Source organism: Mercenaria mercenaria, unplaced genomic scaffold (genome assembly GCF_021730395.1).
Source record: "Mercenaria mercenaria strain notata unplaced genomic scaffold, MADL_Memer_1 contig_4417, whole genome shotgun sequence".
Taxonomy (NCBI): domain Eukaryota; kingdom Metazoa; phylum Mollusca; class Bivalvia; order Venerida; family Veneridae; genus Mercenaria; species Mercenaria mercenaria.
In genome coordinates this window covers 1-20438 of record NW_026462644.1, presented here as the reverse complement: position 1 = coordinate 20438, position 20438 = coordinate 1, and the positions used below count along the sequence as shown (strand labels likewise).

Sequence of the window (20438 nt, the reverse complement as noted above, 5' to 3'; positions counted from 1 at the left end):
ATAAGTTCCTTATCCAGTCCCAGTTTTACTTTTTTATCACATTCTTATGTTACCCCATTATTGTGTCTTAGTATGCCACATAGCCACATACACATACTTCTACCCCTCCCCCACAACATTCCCCAGCTGAAAGTAATATCTTTACATATTTTTGTTGTTCCTTTCTCTTCGAGTTCCTTGTATTTCACCGTATTATGTTTTAGTCTCTACCACAAACACTAATCTTCTAATCTTCTACACACATACACACGCACACGTGCTCATGCATTCACACACACCTAAAAAGTGAAAAAAATCTATATTATTTTCCTGTTGTATGGATCTGCTGCTATGTAATTTTCACTTCTCCATTGGCAAACAGTTTTTAAATATTCTGCGAGCTGTCCTCCTGACACCTGTTGATATATGGGTAATGAATATTTAAACAAGTGGGATTGTTTTTAAAGTAAGTGATAGGTCTCCTAGTACTGTAAGGAAATGAACATCTGTGGAGGGCCTGCTGTACTTGAACAAAGGCTTTCATACTGTAAAAATTCTAATATATTACGCTAGCGCGTATATATGGCTTGCATAACAATAACTTCACATGAAAATTGCACTCGCTGTTTATCCGGTTATGGACATCTAAAAAATGTCATCAATATTTCAAGGTACTCACAGAACATGACACTTTCTCAAACTGTCAGCACCTTCTCAGCAAACTTTACATGTAAACAAACATTTCATAATTATGGACACATCAAAGAGAAGTTACTTTGCCTGTTTGTTTAACAATGTATGGCCAACTGTATTGATCAGTAAAATTCGGCTGGGAAGAAAGAAATAACAAACTGTATTAACTGCATTTTATTTGAACAGCCCCTGAAAAAAAATGTTTTTACTGATTTTACACATACATGTAGCCCAGAGCCACGAAATTTTGCATTTCACAAGTTTTTAATATATCTCCTGGCCCATTATCCATCGCTTTTGAATTTGTACGACAATTGACCTACATCCTGAACACATGGCTACTTAAATGATTAATTTAATTCTAAAAATTGAGAAAAAAAAATAGGCAATTAAAACCAACTTAATTGTATATCACAATAGGTTTGGTACCGTACCTGCTTTTAGACCCAGCGAAAAGCGATCTTCAATAGGAGGTGCAAGTAATGTAAACACCAGACAGCTGACAAAATTTGTCCGATTTTAGGCGATATTTATTTGCTATCAAACTGGGAAAAATGTATGAAGCTCTACCTTGGTGTATAATACGCATCCCTTTGTGAAAACGGAAAAAAAAAACACCATAAACAAAGTGCGTAATATATTCAAATATTTACGTTAAATCTCTGCGATTATTGAAAGCTATGCCTCTCAGGCATGCAAATTTATATTAAAAATCAATATGAATTTATTTTTAAAAGAGATTTGTAACTTACAGTATAGGTGTTGTTATATTTTCAGATGAAACAATGAAAGATGAATTGGCAGGGACTACAGCTATTTCACTACTCATCAAAAACAAACGACTTTATTGTGTAAGATACTTGAAAACAGTTTTTTTCACCTTTGCATAACAAATGTTGGTGAGGTTTTTTGTCGCCTAGTTCTGATGTCCACATACAATGAGATAGTTGGAACTGATGAAAAATCAATATACCTTTCCTGTAGGAATGCCATCAATTAGGCTAAATGTTGATGTCTAAAGTAGTGCTTAAATGAAAACATGTCTTTTACCTACTGTAAAGCTTTGAAAGTCATTTTCGCTGTGCATCAACACTTTCATACATCCCACATTTACCCTATAACTTTCATTAATCTGAAAAATGGAAAATGTTTGAATTTAGTTTGTTAGAAAGCTAAACAAAAATTTGAAAATGGGGCAAATACTGGGTTTTTAAGACCATGTAAATAATGCATATCACTGACTTGTAAGTTGGCAACATGTCAGATATGTAGCTGCATAAAAGCAGTCAGTAAACATACATCAGCCGAAAGTGTTTGTATGTGCTAAAATCTTGTATTACCTGAGGTTTAGCTGGAAATTATGGTACTGCAAACACACTAATTTACTCCTATCTTATTGTCTTAAACAGTACCTGACTTTATATGCTGTGCATGTATTGGAAGTCAGAAGAAAAAATAGATACAGAAGATTTCTAGTAAACAATTTATGATGAGAGGCAAATAATTTATTTCAACATCATCTGTTTTCATTTTAAGTAACATAACATTCTAAAAACCTTAATCCTGTAAAATGATAGGTGTCTATTTTTGATCATGATTGTGACATGCATCTGGTTCTGTATTGTAACACTTTATTTCAGGCAAATGTAGGAGATTCTAGAGCCGTAGCTAGTGTACGAGGTAGGGCAGATGTGTTGTCACATGACCACAAACCAGGAAATGAGGGTGAGACTAGAAGAATCATTGCAGCAGGTGGTTGGGTGGAATTCAACAGAGTAAATGGTGAATATTTCACTCAGTAAAACCAGTAGATCATAAATAAAGTCTTTGAAACCTGTCCTAGTGTTTTGACATGTAGTTCTCGAATTCTATGGTGTTTTAAGTAGTTCAGTAAATATAAATCATATTTTATTGAATATCCTTAAAATAAGATTTTTTTCTTTCACTAAAGTTTGGTGTGATTCAGTAACAGGGTTTGTAGATAATATTTATGTCCACCCCTCTCTCCACTTCCTTCCCCTTTGAAAAAGAGAGCCTGTTTTTTGCTCTGTCTTTCTGATGGTTGGTCAGCCTGTCAGTAGGCTATTTGGTTTCTAATCAGTAACCAGAGAATGCTTGATCCTACAATACTCAAACTTCGCATTGCCTGAAGTCAGTAGATGAGTCCTGTTGTTGTTTCAGGTTATTTGGTCAGTGGTCATGTGCACAGCATATAAAATTACACAACTAGTTGTCTCAGACAGGCCATCATGTGGAACTGTATAATATTTTTAGCTCGACTACCTGAAGAATAGTCAGACCTATTCTACTCACTCTAAAGTCAGCCTCGGCGTCACACCTTGGTTAAAGTTTTGGGTGCAAGTACATTTAAAGGCATATAGCTTTGAAACTTATTTTTAGCTCACCTGTTACAAAGTGACAAGGTGAGCTTTTGTGATCGCGCAGCGTCCGTCGTACGTGTGTCCGTGCGTAAACTTTTGCTTGTGACCACTCTAGAGGTCACATTTTTCATGGGATCTTTATGAAAGTTGGTCAGAATGTTCACCTTGATGATATCTAGGTCAAGTTCGAAACTGGGTCATGTGCGGTCAAAAACTAGGTCAGTAGGTCTAAAAATTTTGTGACCTTTCTAGAGGCCATATTTTTCAATGGATCTTCATGAAAATTGGACAGAATGTTCATCTTGATAATATCTAGGTCAAGTTCGAAACTGGGTCAATTGCGATCAAAAACTAGGTCAGTAGGTCAAATTATAGAAAATCCTTGTGACCTCTCTAGAGGTCATATTTTTCATCGGATCTGAATGAAAATTGGTCAGAATGTTCATCTTGATGATATCTAGGTCAAGTTTGAAACTGGGTCATGTCCGGTTTAAAACTAGGTCAGTAGATCAAATAATAGAAAAACCTTGTGACCTCTGTAGAGGCCGTATTTTTCATGGGATCTGCATGAAAATTAGTCAGAATGTTCATCTTGATGATATCTAGGTCAAATTTGAAACTGGGTCAACTGCGGTCAAAAACTAGGTCAGTAGGTCAAATAATAGAAAATCCTTGTGACCTCTCTAGAGGTCATATTTTTCATGGGATCTGCATGAAAATTGGTCAGAATGTTCATCTTGATGATATCTAGGTCAAGTTCGAAACTGGGTTAACTGCGGTCCAAAACTAGGTCAGTAGGTCTAAAAATAGAAAATCCTTGTGACCTCCCTAGAGGCCATATTTTTCAATGGATCTTCATGAAAATTGGTCAGAATGTTTACCTTGATGATATCTAAATCAAGTTTGAAACTAGGTAATGTGCGGTCCAAAACTAGGTCATTAGGTCAAATAATAGAAAAACCTTGTGACCTCTCTAGAGGACATATTTTTCATGGGATCTGCATGAAAATTGGTCAGGATGTTCATCTTGATGATATCTAGGTCAGGTTCGAAACTGGGTTACGTGCGGTCAAAAACTAGGTCAGTAGGTCAGATAATAGAAAAACCTTGTGACCTCTGTAGAGGCCAGTTTTTTCATGGGATCTGCATGAAAATTAGTCAGAATGTTCATCTTGATAATATCTAGGTCAAGATTGAAACTGGGTCACATGCCGTCAAAAACTAGGTCAGTAGGTCAAATAATAGAAAAAACTTGTGACCACTCTTGAGGCCATATTTTTCATGGGATCTGTATGAAAGTTGGTCTGAATGTTCATCTTGATGATATCTAGGTCAAGTTCAAAACTGGGTCACGTCCGGTCCAAAACTAGGTCAGTAGGTCAAATAATAGAAAAACCTTGTGACCTCTGTAGAGGCCATATTTTTCATAGGATCTGCATGAAAATTGGTCAGAAGGTTCATCTTGATGATATCTAGGTCAAGTTCGAAACTGGGTTAACTGCGGTCCAAAACTAGGTCAGTAGGTCTAAAAATAGAAAATCCTTGTGACCTCTCTAGAGGCCATATTTTTCAATGGATCTTCATGAAAATTGGTCAGAATGTTTACCTTGATGATATCTAAATCAAGTTTGAAACTAGGTAACGTGCGTTCCAAAACTAGGTCATTAGGTCAAATAATAGAAAAACCTTGTGACCTCTCTAGAGGACATATTTGTCATGGGATCTGCATGAAAATTGGTCAGGATGTTCATCTTGATGATATCTAGGTCAGGTTCGAAACTGGGTTATGTGCGGTCAAAAACTAGGTCAGTAGGTCAGATAATAGAAAAACCTTGTGAACTCTGTAGAGGCCAGTTTTTTCATGGGATCTGCATGAAAATTGGTCAGAATGTTCATCTTGAAAATATCTAGGTCAAGATTGAAACTGGGTCACATGCCATCAAAAACTAGGTCAGTAGGTCAAATAATAGAAAAAACTTGTGACCACTCTAGAGGCCATATTTTAAATGGGATCTGTATGAAAGTTGGTCTGAATGTTCATCTTGATGATATCTAGGTCAAGTTTGAAACTGGGTCAACTGCGGTCAAAAACTATGTCAGTAGGTCTAAACATAGAAAAACCTTGTGACCTCTATAGAGGCCATATTTTTCAATGGATCTTCATGAAAATTGGTGAGAATGTTCACCTTGATGGTATCTAGGTCAAGTACAAAACTGGGTCACATGCCTTCAAAAACTAGTTCATTATGTCAAATAATAGAAAAACCTTGTGACCTCTCTAGAGGCCATATTTTTCAATGGATCTTCATGAAAATTGGTCAGAATTTTTATCTTGATGATATCTAGGTCAAGTTCAGAACTAGGTCACATGAGCTGTAAAACTAGGTCACTATGTCAAATAATATAAAAAACGACGTCATACTCAGTTCATGTGGGGACAGGTGAGCGATTCAGGACCATCATGGTCCTCTTGTTTCTTTTTCTGGGTCAATTACCAACCTCACAGGATCAAGTCCATAACTCTGACATGTATTTTTGGCAAATTATGCCCCCTTTTGGACTTAAAAAATCCTGCTTAAAGTTTTCCATGCAAGTTACTATCTCTAAAACTAATGCAGAGATTGATTTGAAACTTCACATGTGTCTTTGGGGTTACAAAACGTGATAGCATCAAGTCTCACAACTCTGACATGCATTTTGGTCAAATTATGCCCCCTTTTGGACTTAGAAAATTCCAGTTAAAAGTTTTGCTTGCAAGTTACTATGTCCAAAACTAATGCAGATATGGATTTGAAACTTCACATGTGTCTTTGGGGTTATAAAACTAGGTGATAGCATCAAGTCCCATAACTCTGACATGTATTTTGCAAAATCATGTCCCCTTTTGAACTTGAAAACTTCTGGTTAAAGTTTTGCATGCAAGTTACTGTCTCAAAAGCTAATGCAGATACTGGGTTCTCTCTACAGATATTTTAACATCTAGGGTGATATTCCTGCTTCTGAGACAACAAGTCGAATAGTCGAGGTTGGCTGTCTTACAGACAGCTCTTTTTAGTATTTATAGTAATATTTATATGATACATCATTTTATAGAATTCAGAGGTGTGTACTTCAAATATCTTAAATTTTATATTGTTAAAAAGTGATTTTAGATATAATTCTAAAACTAATTTTATGGTACAGTCTAACCCCTCCTAATGGTCACCCCTGATCGGCGGTCACCACTTCACAACGGTCAGTCTGTGATGCCCCCGTCAATTTTTACTCTATTTTATTACCTGCTTCAACGGTCACCGCTCATCCGCGGTCAGCGGTCAACGACTTTGCCTCCTGGCCACCATATTTACCCCTATCAGCGGCCAATCATTTTTCCAAAATCTCGAGACCATTCGAGCACAAAGGACGTATCCGAAAATATGAACATTTGTTTCTTTAGCCACGGATTGTTTATTTCGTGACAGTTTGATAATAATTACTGATAATGATCTCTTAGTTGGAATTCTATATTATGTTAACAAGGATTTTGTAAACGGAAGTATATGACTTTGGATGCCCACTTCGCATTCGTTGAAGATACAAAAAAATGACATGAGCTTCTCAATTCAAACTGATAACAAAAGGTGTGATCGTCTTTTTGTTATGATCAAATGGCCAGTAAATATTGGCAATTAGCGTGTCACCTCGTGTCATTTTGTTATTCACAGTTTGATTTGGTAAAAGATAATACTCGATCTTTAATTAGTATCAAGAGATTTGTGATTTTATTTATATTTCTTTCTCAAAATACTAAAAAAAAACAATGTTTTGAAAGAAATATAAACCACCCGATTCTTTTACGGAACGTAATGGCGATCTTAGATTTTAGTCTAGACAAAAAGCGCGTAGAGTAGTTTCCATTTACCGAAATGGCGAAAATAATTTTTTTCCAACACACGCCGTAGCTGTCGATTGCGAAGACCATTAGAATTGCGAAGTTAAATGCACGTCAATGTATTCTGGTAAAATGATAAGAGTAAAACGATAAAAGAAACGGGCCTTAAGTTATGATTGAACACTGGTCAGAAGTCTGAAGTATGATTGAACACAGGTCAGAAGTCTGAAATATATAAATATTCTGGCTGCCCCTCCGAACAGCGGTCACCTCGCTTAAGCGGCCAAATTGTCTGTTTCCCCTGGCTGGCTGCTTAAGAGGGGTTAGACTGTATATTTTTATGCCCCACAAGCTGGGCATAGTAAAATTGCACTGTCCGTCACGAGTCCGTCCGTGCGTGCGTCTGTGTAAATTCTTGCCCGGGCTGTAACTTTGCCATCCATAAAGGGATTTTGAAATAACTTGGCATAAATGTTCGCCATAATGAGACGATGTGTCTTGCGCCAGACCCAGTCCCCTAGCTCCAAGGTCAAGGTCACAGAGGTCAAAGGTTAACAGAGTCTGTTTCGTGTCCGGTCCATAACTCTGCCATCCATGAAGGGATTTTGAAATAACTTGGCATAAATGTTTACCATAATGAGACAATGTGTCATGCATAAGACCCACCCCCTAGCTCCAAGGTTAAGGTCACACTTAGAAGTCAAAGGTTAACAGGTGTCCAGTTCATTACTCTGCCATTCATCAAGGGATTTTGAAATTACTTAGCATAAATATTCCCCTTAATGAGACAACATGTCATGTGCAAGATCCAGACCCCTAGCTCTAAGGTCAAGGTCACAAATAGAGGTTAAAGGTTATCATGGTCTGTTTCTTGTCCGGTCCATAACTCGGCCATCAATGAAGGGATTTTGAAATTACTTGGCATAAATGTTTCCTATAATGAGATGATATGTTATGGGCAAGACTTGGACCCCTAGCTCCAAGGTCAAGGTCATGATTAGAAATCAAAGGTTAACATGGTCTTTTTCTTGTCTGGTCTATAACTCTGCCATTCATCAAGGGATTTTGAAATTACTTGGCATAAATGTTCCCGATAATGAGACGTGTCATGCGCAAGATCCAGACCCCTTGCTCTAAGGTCAAGGTCACACATAGAGGTTAAAGGTTAACATGGTCTGTTTCATGTCCGGTCCATAACTCGGCCAGCAATGAAGGGATTTTAAAATTGCTTGGCTTAAATGTTTCCTATAATGAGATGATATGTTATGCGCAAGACTTAGACCCCTAGCTCCAAGGTCAAGGTCATGATTAGAAATAAAAGGATAACATGTTCTTTTTCTTGTCTAGTCCATAACTCTGCCATTGATGAAGGGATTTGAAAATAATTTGACACAAATGTTAACCATATTGAGAAGGTGTGTCACGCTTATGGCCCGGGTCTCTCAGGTCAAGGTCAAGGTCAAAAAATGATTCATACCTAAACCATTCTGGCATATTTTGTGCAGACAACTGTAGCATTCTTGGACACACTTCCGGGGCATTTGTCACCAACAGTGACAGCTCTTGTTTATTGCTGAAACATTTTATTTATTCATTATACAAAGCATATTTTAATTGATAAGTGTGGCAATCTATAGGTAATTCCTTTCTCTGACTATCTACTATGATATTGTATGATACCTACATCAGTTACTGAATCGCCCACAACCACTAAAAACTGGACATTGAAAACATTAAAAAAAACAAAAAACAGCCATGGCTGAATGTAACTTACAATGTTATATATCTTAGAAAGATGTGTTTGTAATTATTTAATTTCAGGTAACCTAGCATTATCTAGAGCTCTAGGGGATTTTGTTTTTAAGAAGAATGACAAAAAGGGACCAGATGAACAAATTGTCACAGGTAGGTAAAAATACTGTTTGGTACTGCCAAAGACATTCTTAGTATGTAGTTAAGACTGAAACTGAAATTATATGTGCTAATTTGTTGCTTATTGGGAACCCATAACTATAGGCTTAGCACAATAGATAAACTGTAGTTTTACCAGTTTAATACTTACCAAGATGATAATTTGTTTACATATAGTGCAATATAAATGGATATAAAGCTTATTGGTTATTAGTTGTTATGGCAAGCTCAAAAAGTGTTTGATATAGATTCATGAAACCTTGCATGAGCCTTAATCATGATATGAACTTGCGCACCTCCTATTTTTCATCTGGCTCCGCCCCCTATTTTCAGAGTTATGGCCCCTGAAATAGTCAAAAATGCACATTTTCACCTTGTGACATGCCTAGCTCAAAAAGTATATGATATAGATTCATGAAACCTTGCATGAGTCTTAATCATGATATGAACTTCTGCACCTCCTATTTTTAATCTGGCTCCGCCCCCTGTTTTCAGAGTTATGGCCCCAGAAATAGTAAAAAATGCACATTTTCACCTGGTGACATGCCTAGCTCAAAAAGTATTTGATATAGATTCATGAAACCTTGCATGAGTCTTAATCATGATATGAACTTGCGCACCTCCTATTTTTTATCTGGCTCCTCCCCCTATTTTCAGAGTTATGGCCCCTGAAATAGTCAAAAATGCACCTTTTCACCTTGTGACACGCCTAGCTCAGAAAGTATTTGATATAGATTCATGAAACCTTGCATGAGTTTTAATCATATGAACTTGAGCACCTTCTATTTTTCAGTTGAGTCCGCCCACTATTTTTAGAGTTATGGCCCCTGAAATAGTCAAAAATGTACATTTTCACATTGTGACGCATCTAGCTCAAAAAGTATTTAATATAAATGGTTGAAAACTTGCATAAGTCTTTATCATGATATAAACTTGCACACCTTTAACTTTTTGGCAGGCTCCACCCCCTATTCGTAAAGTTATGGCCCCCTGAAATAGTAAAAAAATGCACTTTTTCACCTAATTATGTGCCTAGCTCAAAAAGTATTAGATGTAAATTCAGGAAACCTTGCTGGAGTCTTTATCTTTATGTTACCTTGCACATTTGGCATTCTTTTTGAGAATCTTAGTTCTTATTACAGAGTTATGGCCCTTGAAATAGCCAAAATAGTGGATTTTTTTGTTTGTGATGCTCATAGCTCAAAAAGGATATGGCCTAGAATAATGAATCCTTTTCATAAAATGTTTGTTGAGGCTATATCCCATTAAGACTGCAAACATTTGAATTATTGCCCCTTATCTGTGACAAATTTACCAGTGGGGGGCACACCCTGTGTCCTACAGACACATTCTAGTTTAAGATACAGCCTTGATATTTGGATGACATGTATAGTTTTGCACACCAATCTTAAAACTTACTTTCAGTGACCATCAATGTGACCTACTGACCTACTTTCTTGTTACTTAAGATACAACCTTGAAAATTGGATGACATGTACAGTTTTGCATGCCGATCTCTAAACAGACTTTCAGTGACCATCAGTGTGGCCTACTGACCTACTTTCTTGTTTTTAAGCTACAACAAAAAGATTTGGACCACCTGTAATATTTTTTTTACAGATTTCAAAAGTAATCTTGCATAATCTTTACCTTGACCCACTCTCCTAATTTTTGTTTGTTTTTAAAGCTTAAGCTAAGAAATTTGTTCAAGCAAGCAACTCTACTTAGGTGAGTGATATAGGGCCATCGTGGCCCTCTTGTTTCATTTTGCATTACCAGAATATGCAAAACACTTACTCTAAACTTGAGAAAAGATTCATATAACATATGCACGGAATCTGCATGCAGCTAAAAATGTCTTCATTACAGTATGTAACAGCTGAACAGTTTGTCAGATTCAAGTAAAATTATAACAGCTTATCATGATAGTTGTGATTTTAATGTTTCAGCTTACCCAGATGTACAGGAGCGAGCATTAACAAATGATTATGAATTTGTTGTTCTTGCATGTGATGGTATTTGGGATGTTTTAACCAATCAGGAAGTCATTGACTTTATCAGAGCTAGAATTGCTCAAAGAATGGAACCAGAAATTGTAAGTTGTGCAAGTTACTTTCTTACGATTTGACACTTGTTGTCATAATTCACAACTTTATTATATAATTGGGGAGAGTATGTGTAAGCGATATGATAACTGAGTCGGTAGAGCATCTGACAGGTATTATGAGGTGTTGGTTCAAGCGTTGGTCTTGCTGAACATTTTTCTCCCTAATTTTATAATGAAGGTCTATTCCATGACTTGCTTAGAAAATGGCATACAAAATTTTGTCTCTATGCCTTGTAATCTGAACTTTTTGCCTGCTCATGAATAGGGATCTTATATGCATGTCACCTACTTAAATTAGTTCATATTTGACCTTTATGTATAACTTAAACTATTCATTAAGTTAATTGTATGCTTTCTGTAGCAATGTAATAAAAAGTTATTTTAAAAATGTACAAGAAAAGCATTAAAGATTCCTTGTATGCATGTTAATATCATAAAGCATGTGATTTCTATGAACAGATTTGTGAAGAACTGATGACAAGGTGTTTAGCCCCAGACTGCCAGATGGGTGGCCTGGGTTGTGACAACATGACTGTCTGTCTTGTATGTTTTCTACATGACAGACCGTTTGAGGACTTAATCCGCCGCTGCTCACAGCCCAGTCTAGGAGGACCTGTACCGCACCTCAGTAACTATAACATGGATCTAAAATAGTTGACCAGTGATTATTAGAATTCTGTATTCCTAGCTCCGTGATACTGTCGGAAGGATATTGTTGTTTTTTTTGTATATACAGTGTGACCATGAGTGACATTGATATTTTGGAATATTCACACCAAAAAAAGAAGAAAGCATTGAACTTGGTTTGAAGATATTATTACAGTATGATTCATGGAATAATTAATCCAACAATAGAATATATGAAATCCAGGAAGTCATAATAGTTTAAAGAGAATGTTGTTTTTGTGTGTAAGATTACTAGTACCATGATGTTTGCCCAATGTTTTGGGGAATGATAAAATGTTGTAAACAAATCATATATTTAGTGTATAATGCTCTATGCAGTTGCATAATGGGTATTTAGTGAAACAGATAATACTAGTCTCAAATTATTCATTCACAGAAAAAAAAAAAAAATTAGTTGTATTAGATTTTTACTGTAATTTTCGACTAATTAAACTTACAAACACTAAAAAACTGTGTGCAATGGTGTCAGTCTGAAAATCATGAAATATTTCAAACATTACTTTAACATCGATCTTTTGTTTCTGCAGCATTGATATCTTTGTTATTATAAACTTTTTTTAATTATAATATTATAAAGTATGTACTGATCTATCTGGAACTGTCATACACAGTTTAGTATTTGTTGATATTCACTGTATAAGTATTTTAATATGCGAGTTTTATTGTTGATTGTTTTTGTTGTTAAGCCATGGACAAAGTCTCAATAATACATTGTGACTGTTAAAATTTCTTGTTAACCTTTTTTGAATATGAACATGAATTAAATATACGATAGATTTTATATAGATGTTACTTTTGTACATATACAATATGTATTCTCAGTATGAACATATTGTATCTAGTTTTTTGTTTGTAAATAGTTAATACAATAATTTCATTCTGAGGCAACAAAATATGTAAATATGAATGGATATCTGTCTCAGTGTAAGAGAGTGATGCATTTTCATGGAATTTTTTGCACTTTATAGTGAACTGCAATACGATTGAGGTGATATGAGGAATGAAAACAGAATTTGAATACCTGAAAAAGTGTTTTATAAGTATGTTTTCTCTTTTATTTTGAAATTCATGGTCTGCATAAAAGTTGAAGAATGACTTTAAATATGTAAACACTCAAAAATTCTGATTGCTTTGAATTTTTAGAAACAAAAGTTTTGTAAATGTGTTTTTTATGCCCCCAGTGTGGAATATTCAGAAGGCATATAGTGTTCAAACTGTCTGTCTGTCATTCCGTCTGTCAGTCTTTCCTGTTTACTCAACTTCTACCATTTCCATCCAACTAAAATGAAACTTGCTATATATCAACTAAAATGACATGTGTATATTTTTGGGACTTTCTTGTGAGATTATTTTTCTGCATTATGCCTTTTCTTTAACTTTACAATATTACAGTTTTTGTTTCATGGGCATGAAATTTCATGGATTTTGTCAGAATGGCTATTTTTGGGAATGTGTTTTTCATGAATTTTAACTTTTCAAGATAAAATGAGTGTGAGTTTCACTTTGAGTTGGGAGTTTAAATTTTGAATTGACATAGCCCTGGAATCTGTGAAAAATAGTCCTCCACAGATATTAATGATTTCACAGTATATTTGTATCTTGTGTCCTCAACTTCTACTACAATTTCCTTTTCATATTCAAATGAAATTTGGTATACATCTTCAACATCAAATGGACATATGCATATTGCCTGTACTTTCATGTTTTCTTAAGTTATGCCCCTTATACCAGGTTTTTCAAAGAGGAAATCCTGGTCATTAACTTGGCAGTGTTATTAGGCGTATAGGTAGCTTAAGGTAAGACCATCATTTCGATTGCTATTAAGGTCAGTAGGGTCAAGGTCACTGCTACTAAAATAGAAAAAGTCAGTTTCTTCTCAGTAACTGGAATGTTGTATTGAAATATGACTTGGACTATTGGTAGCTTACAAGAAAATCCAAGGTTGGGATTGCATGTGGGGGTCAGTGGGGTTAAGTTCGAGGTCGGCATAATTTAATTAATATGCATTCCTCAAAAAATTTCACCAGAGTGCAATGGTCTATTGTATTTACTCTATCAAGCATTTATAGGGGGCATGTTAAGATCATTCTTGTTTTGTTTTTATTTGTGTGTGGTGGGGAGGTAAGGGTATTGCAGACCTTGTTACTAGCTTTGAAGTTGTGACAGAAGGACACCAATCGTTTTGTGTGTTGTATAACACTGACTAAGTGCATTGCATGTTGTGTTTGTACAGAAACACTCAGTTGTAGCACATTTCTCACCTTTTGCACAGTACAACATACTGTAGGTTGGGGATATTTCAAGATTTGATAGACAACAACCAAAATAGTGATGTTAAGCCTTTGTCACTGGTTATTCTTTTGAAGATAGTGTTACCTGACATTAAGGACTTAAATTCATAATCTGCCACTCTGTTCTTGAATATTAACTAATCTGCAGTATATCATTATGTTTGAAAATTCTATTAAAAAAATAATGATCTCAGAGATTTTTGTGAGTTATTGTTTGGTATGATAATTGCGTGTGAAGTGTATGAAATCCTCTACATCATATTCCATTACAGTGTGCACCAGGAAATCCTTTGTCATGTAGAATGTAGTATCTTACAAGTGTTGTTGGAAATCCTCTTAAATAGTGATAACTAGAAGTGTTAGATTTATTGTTAACAAACTGAATATGTTATGATGTTATGTAGATATTGTATACTGTATATAGTTGTATCTATCCTCTCATCTATGGTTGATTGCTAATGTTTTTCTTACAAGTGTTTAGTTAAGCATTTTTTATTTAATCAAATACTGTTTCAAAGAATTTTCTTCTGCTTTGTGTCCAAAAATAATCAACTTGTGGTGATTGTATAAGCCTGTAGAAGGTCAGTGTGAACAAGTCATTTCTTCATATGTGTAGATTAGCCTCTAAGATGCTGTTAAACTCCATTTTAACACATGGTAGACACACGTTACCATACTGTAAACTTGGAAAGTGTTTTTATGTCCCCAGGCATATAGAGAGTGAACTGTCTGTTTGTCCATCTGTACGAACTAGATTGCCTACAACACACATTAATGACCCGATTTAGTTCATACTCACAATCAATAACCCTTGTGGCAAGACCCTATAAATAAACAAAATTTGTAGTCCTGTTTGGCGCCATATAACCTATACTGTGTTGGTGCGCCGTAAAACCCAAATAAATAAATAAATAAATAAAGAACTATAAATAAATGTCCTTTACCCTGATATGACCTTTACCTTCAAGCTTAAAACCTGGATAAACTACATTTTTGGTCTTACAGCCTACATTAATGAACTAATTTAGTTCATACTCACACTCAACAAACCTTGTGGCAAGACCTACAAACTGACCTATACATAAATGACCTTGACCCTCATATGACCTTCACCTTCAAACTTAAAACCTTAATAAACAACATTGTTGGTCCTACTGCCCGCATGAATTACCCAATTAGTTCATACTCACATTCAACAAACTTTTTGGCAAGACCTACAAACTTACCTATGTATAGATGATCTTGACCTTCATATGATCTTCACCTTTAAACTTAAAACCTAAAAAAACCACATCTTTGGTCATACACCTGGGGCATGAGGTGTTTTGAAAACACAACTTCTGGTTTTTATTATTAAATAGACTTTATTTGTTATTGAGAGAAAATGTAAAGATGCTCTGGGGAATTCATGTAAATGTCATGAATACATGTCTCAACATCACTGTAAAGAACAATGATCATGCTTTTTCTTTGGCACACAGTTTAAGTCGACATAATTTTATGAAAATGTGTGATATATTTTTGTATAGAGCCATTGGGAATTAGCTGAGCAGTAAGAAAAGTAATATTAATGGAAAGTTGCTTGACTAAACACTCGGTTGAAAAGCACACCTTATCCACCAACAGCGCAAACTTCTCCAATTTTAGGGTAAACTCTTGTATCTATTGCCCCAGGCTTCAATTTGTCAGACATATATATTTGTATATAATCTATGTATATTTTTAATGATAATTTATATTGAAACGTAATTTTATTTTTATTTGAGAAAATCTAGAAAAATGCAATCTATATTAAGTTCAGGTATTTCAAATGGAAGGTACCTGTGAAGAAACTGTTGACTAATGCAGGATATTTCATTGTAATGGAAGTAAATTAAGCACAGGTTAATATAAGTTAGATATAATAACGATTGAATTGTGTTCTAGAAGGAGCATCCTTGTTTTTCATCTAGTTGTTTTTCCACTCAAGTTAAAATTTATATTTAAGCTAAGCTCAAACACTCATGAAAGATTAAACCACTGTTTAAGAGCTTTCATAAAATAGGGTTTGAAATATTTAAATTAAGACGCTCCAAACAGATCTTTTTTTTTTAAAGTTTATCCTGCATTTTTGTTGTGTTACCTCAGTGGAAAACAGTTTGAGACTGAATCTGTTACAATACCTTGATTTTCCAAGACTGTTAACTTCTCATAAAATACATTTTTAGCTCGCCTGTTCGAAGAATAGGTAGAACTATTGCACTCACCCATTCGTTCACGTAAGCATCCTAATTTTGTCAAGCTTTTGTTTGTAAACTTTTACCTCATTAACTATATGTGGGAATGGATTGAAACTTCACACACTCACTGTGATGAACTGACTTTTCATAACTATTTTGCTTTCTTACAAAGTTATGTCCCTCGACTTAGCAATTTTGGTTAATTTTTTTAAACCTAAGCTGGTATCTCAGTATTCACTTATTGGAATGGATTGAAACTCCACACACTTGTTCACTGTGATGATCTGGCTTGCATTGTATAGGTTTCATAACTTTGTTTTGCATTTTACAAACGTATGCCCCATTTTCAGCTTTTATATTCATTCATTTACCTTTTTTAGTGACAAGGCTTTTGAATAGTTGGACATTGCTGTCCTCCAACAGCTATTGTTTGTGTGTGCCATCATACATCCTCAGCTGCTGTTTCCCCGCATTGCTCGCTCGTCCCCTTACTGTCTGCTCATGGGCACTTTAACTTCATTGTAAGTTAAATGCTAATACACTGTAATAAATTTAAACTGATAAGTGTGTTATATTTATTTGTAGGTTAGGTTTATTTATAGATTTTGGTTGCTCACGTGTCTCCGGTGTGGTGTGTAATGCACATTTATAGATTCCATGTTTACATTTAATCTTTCCTTGTATGCTTGATATCCCGTCCTTTGTTTACAGGTTCCAAAAATATGGAAGAAAAAACGAGTATTTAAATATAAAGCATTGGATTTATACCTTAAAAATCAGTATTAAGAACAAATGCAAAAACTGAAGTAGCCAGTTACACGATAGGTTAATAAAAATTGTAAACTAGACTTTATTTATATCAGCATAGACCAAATATGTAGGAATTGAGATTTAGCCTATGTCCTGTATGGTGTTAAATTATCTTGTTAGAAATCATGTATTCCTCTAGCTCTGTTTAAAGCTTTGTATACCTATCACATGCTTTAATTTGATGTTTATGAAATCAAAATTGCTTTAATGATTACTTCTCTCTTTTTTCCTTTTACTCTGAAAAAGCACTGTACAGTAGAGTGTACAAGTTTACAATCAGTACATTTCAAATTATGCTTGTGCTCCTGATAAGACCATATAACAGTGAAACTTTTGATATGATTTAATTACACTGTTTTACATGAAACAATTTGAAGAGGATATAAGGAGATTCCATAAATTGGGTTACATCCAAATCATTGAGGAGGATGTGTTTCTTGCATTGTTTGACCAGTATTGTAACCTTGACTACAATATACATGTATAAAGCTCTACTGTACATAGCAGAAGTATAAAGGACTAGAGGGACTGTAATGTCAGTATTAGTGATAGCAAAAAAATAGTCAGCAATAGCACAGTTAATATTATTGTTTTGAATATTGTTGTTGATATAATATTTTGTTGCATAGCAACACATTTTGAGTGCTCATTTTTTGTCTAATTAATCCTTTTTACTTTCTTTCGAAATAATCATTTCTTGTATGTATATATTTAAACCTCAGTTTGGCAGCAATCAAATACTTTTCTAGAATGTTTGTTTCTTTCTCAGAATTAAGTGGTATATCTTAAAGAATATATTTAAATGTTTTTATTTTGCTCGACACATAAGAATTGTCAATATTTGGTTAAAATTTTAACATTTTTACACATAAGTTATATTTTGAGTCACATCTGGATTTTTTGCAATTCGAGGTCATGAATCAGTATGGTAGCTCGAATGCTTGCCTATAGTTACAAGTGTATATGCAGACAGTTCATTACAATGTTTTTTAAACTATCAGAAAAAACTTTACTCAGCTTTGTAAGATGCATTTCTTAAGTTTTCACAAATTTTACTCCATATACTACCTTACAGCTGGTGATGGCCACATTTTCCCAGCATTTATCAAAACTGGTTCTAGAATTAAGCTTGTTTTGATATATTCCACAGAGCTGGTATTTCTATTCACACTGTGTATACAGATCTTACAGCAAAAAAGCTACCTCAGTTAAAATTTTCTGGATTGACCGCCTAAATTCCCACAACCAACTAGAGCAATTATATCCAAATACAACATGTTTTTAATTAAAGGCATATGCAATATTTCTTTCAAATTGCCAAACAATGCTTTAAATATTGTAATTATATTTATTTTTCAAAGCCAAAAGAATATACACAGACCATGTACCTCGAATATCTTCATGTGCATATTTTCTTGTTGAGATATATTCTTCATAAAACCATTGTGATAAATTTTGAGTTTATCTTGCCACTGGGAATTGAGAAATAAATGTTTACCAAATTGTGTTTACCTTTTATTCTCATATATACAATTGTAAATTTACAGCTTTTCCTGAATGTGATAACTACACTATTTGTCAGAGGAAATAAGACAATTTATCTTAAGTTTGAGGGCCTGTACCTCTGCAGTGTCTGAAGTAACCATGAAACATTATTTTATACTGCTGCTGAAGCCTTGTATTCAGGGATAAGAAGACATACCATACTACAGAGGATTATTCATGGTGATCATTTGAATCCCTTACAGTGTGAAAAGATTTTGGGTTAAAGGTTATTTGCTATGGACTTGAGAAGACCAAAGAAGTATATATCTCCCAAACTTAATTAACTAACAGGGCCCCATATCACAAAGATGGCTGACTGCACATTTCGTCTTTTGTTTATGCAAACCTGGTCAGGAGCTACAAATTCATTTGAAGTCATACCTGTGATTTTACCATCAAGTTGGAGAATTTTCCTGAATTTCTTTTACATGTTTGGTTGGTCCTTTGTCAACAATTTTTCTATGAACACTTTAAGACACATAACAAGTTAAGTGAAGAACCAACCAGGAAGTTCATGAGGAGAAGCTGTTTAAAGACACATCTGACAGTTTCCTATATGTATATAGGCAAAAATTTTCCTACAGACAAAATTTTTTTAAACTTTGTGTACTGACTGAGAATCAAGTTTAAAACGGAAATATGTATTAAAAATCATAGGTACCGGTGCTTGATCTTGAATTACCTGCCCTTGAAAATAGATTTTTCAGTGTTTTCCGACTTTCAATGGCAGACAATTCATGACCAAGGCTGGGTATCTATGATTTGCTTTATTTTATATTTCTGTTTTTGATTTGATTCTCTGTCAGTAAACACAGTTTAAAGAAGAAATTCTGTCTGTAAGAAAATTTTGCTACATGTCAATATTGACACTGTGGCAAATGTCCTTGACTATGAACATGACAAAATGATACCTCAAAGTCCTAGGTCTTACCCATGGACCGAATTTCTTTAAACTTTGTATACTGAAAACAAATGATGACTAAAACAGAAATATAAATTAAAATGCACAGTTTCCTTGCCTTAATCTTGAATTATATGACCTTTAAAATTGGATTTTTTAGTATTTTCTGATTTTCAAGGGTAGATAATTCAAGATCAAGCACCGGTACCTATGATTTTTAATAGATATTTCCATTTAAAACTTGATTCTCAGTCAGTACACAAAGTTTAAAGAAATTCTGTCTGTAGGAAAATGTTTGCCTATATACATATACGAAACTGTCAGATGTGTCTTAAAGTAGTTTTATATTTTTTTGCTCTGGTGTTCCGTAAAAGGGCTCAGGCAGAGTTTGATAGAGATCCATGAAAGGACTACAGACTTACGTCAAGTGATTCATGAGAAATGCTTTACGTTTTTTCTCTGGTGGCCTCTAACAAGGTCAGGCAGAATCACATGAAAGAAATTGACAGCTCCATGCAAGGATGGTACAGACAATATTTGTTAACATGCAGCAAGTGGTTCATAAGACAAGAGGACCATGATGGTCCTGAATCGCTCACCTATCCCCACATGACCCAGTGTTGAACCGAGTATGACGGCGTTATTTCTATAAAAAATTCTGACCAATTTTCATGAAGATCCATTGAAAAATATGACCTCTAGAGAGGTCACAAGGTTTTTCTATTATTTGACCTAATGACCTAGTTTTTGAAGGCACGTGACCCACTTTTGAAGTAGACCTAGATATCATCAAGGTGAACATTCTCACCAATTTTCATGAAGATCTCATGAAAAATATGGCCTCTAGAGAGGTCACAAGGTTTTTCTATTTTTCGGCCTACTGACCTAGTTTTTGACCCCACATGACCCAGTTTCAAATTTGACCTAGATATCATCAAGCTGAACACTCTCACCAATTTTCATGAAGATCCATTGAGAAATATGGCCTCTAGAGAGGTCACAAGGTTTTTCTAGTTTTAGACCTACTGACCTAGTTTTTGATC

At 34.8% G+C, this 20438-nt stretch overlaps 1 protein-coding gene across 2 annotated transcripts in view; it reads left to right on the top strand.

Moving 5' to 3' along the window:
- The window catches only part of LOC123556518 (probable protein phosphatase 2C T23F11.1), a 38205-nt gene extending 19749 nt beyond the window's left edge, over positions 1 to 18456 (top strand). For both annotated transcript variants that reach the window (XM_045347291.2, XM_045347290.2), the window contains 5 exons: positions 1450 to 1523; positions 2313 to 2454; positions 8746 to 8829; positions 10785 to 10930; positions 11402 to 18456. In XM_045347291.2, coding sequence (XP_045203226.1) covers positions 1450 to 1523; positions 2313 to 2454; positions 8746 to 8829; positions 10785 to 10930; positions 11402 to 11596 — 641 coding nt within the window. In that variant the 3' untranslated portion in view covers positions 11597 to 18456. The remainder of the gene's footprint in view (positions 1 to 1449; positions 1524 to 2312; positions 2455 to 8745; positions 8830 to 10784; positions 10931 to 11401) is intronic.
- Positions 18457 to 20438: the final 1982 nt, after the last annotated feature.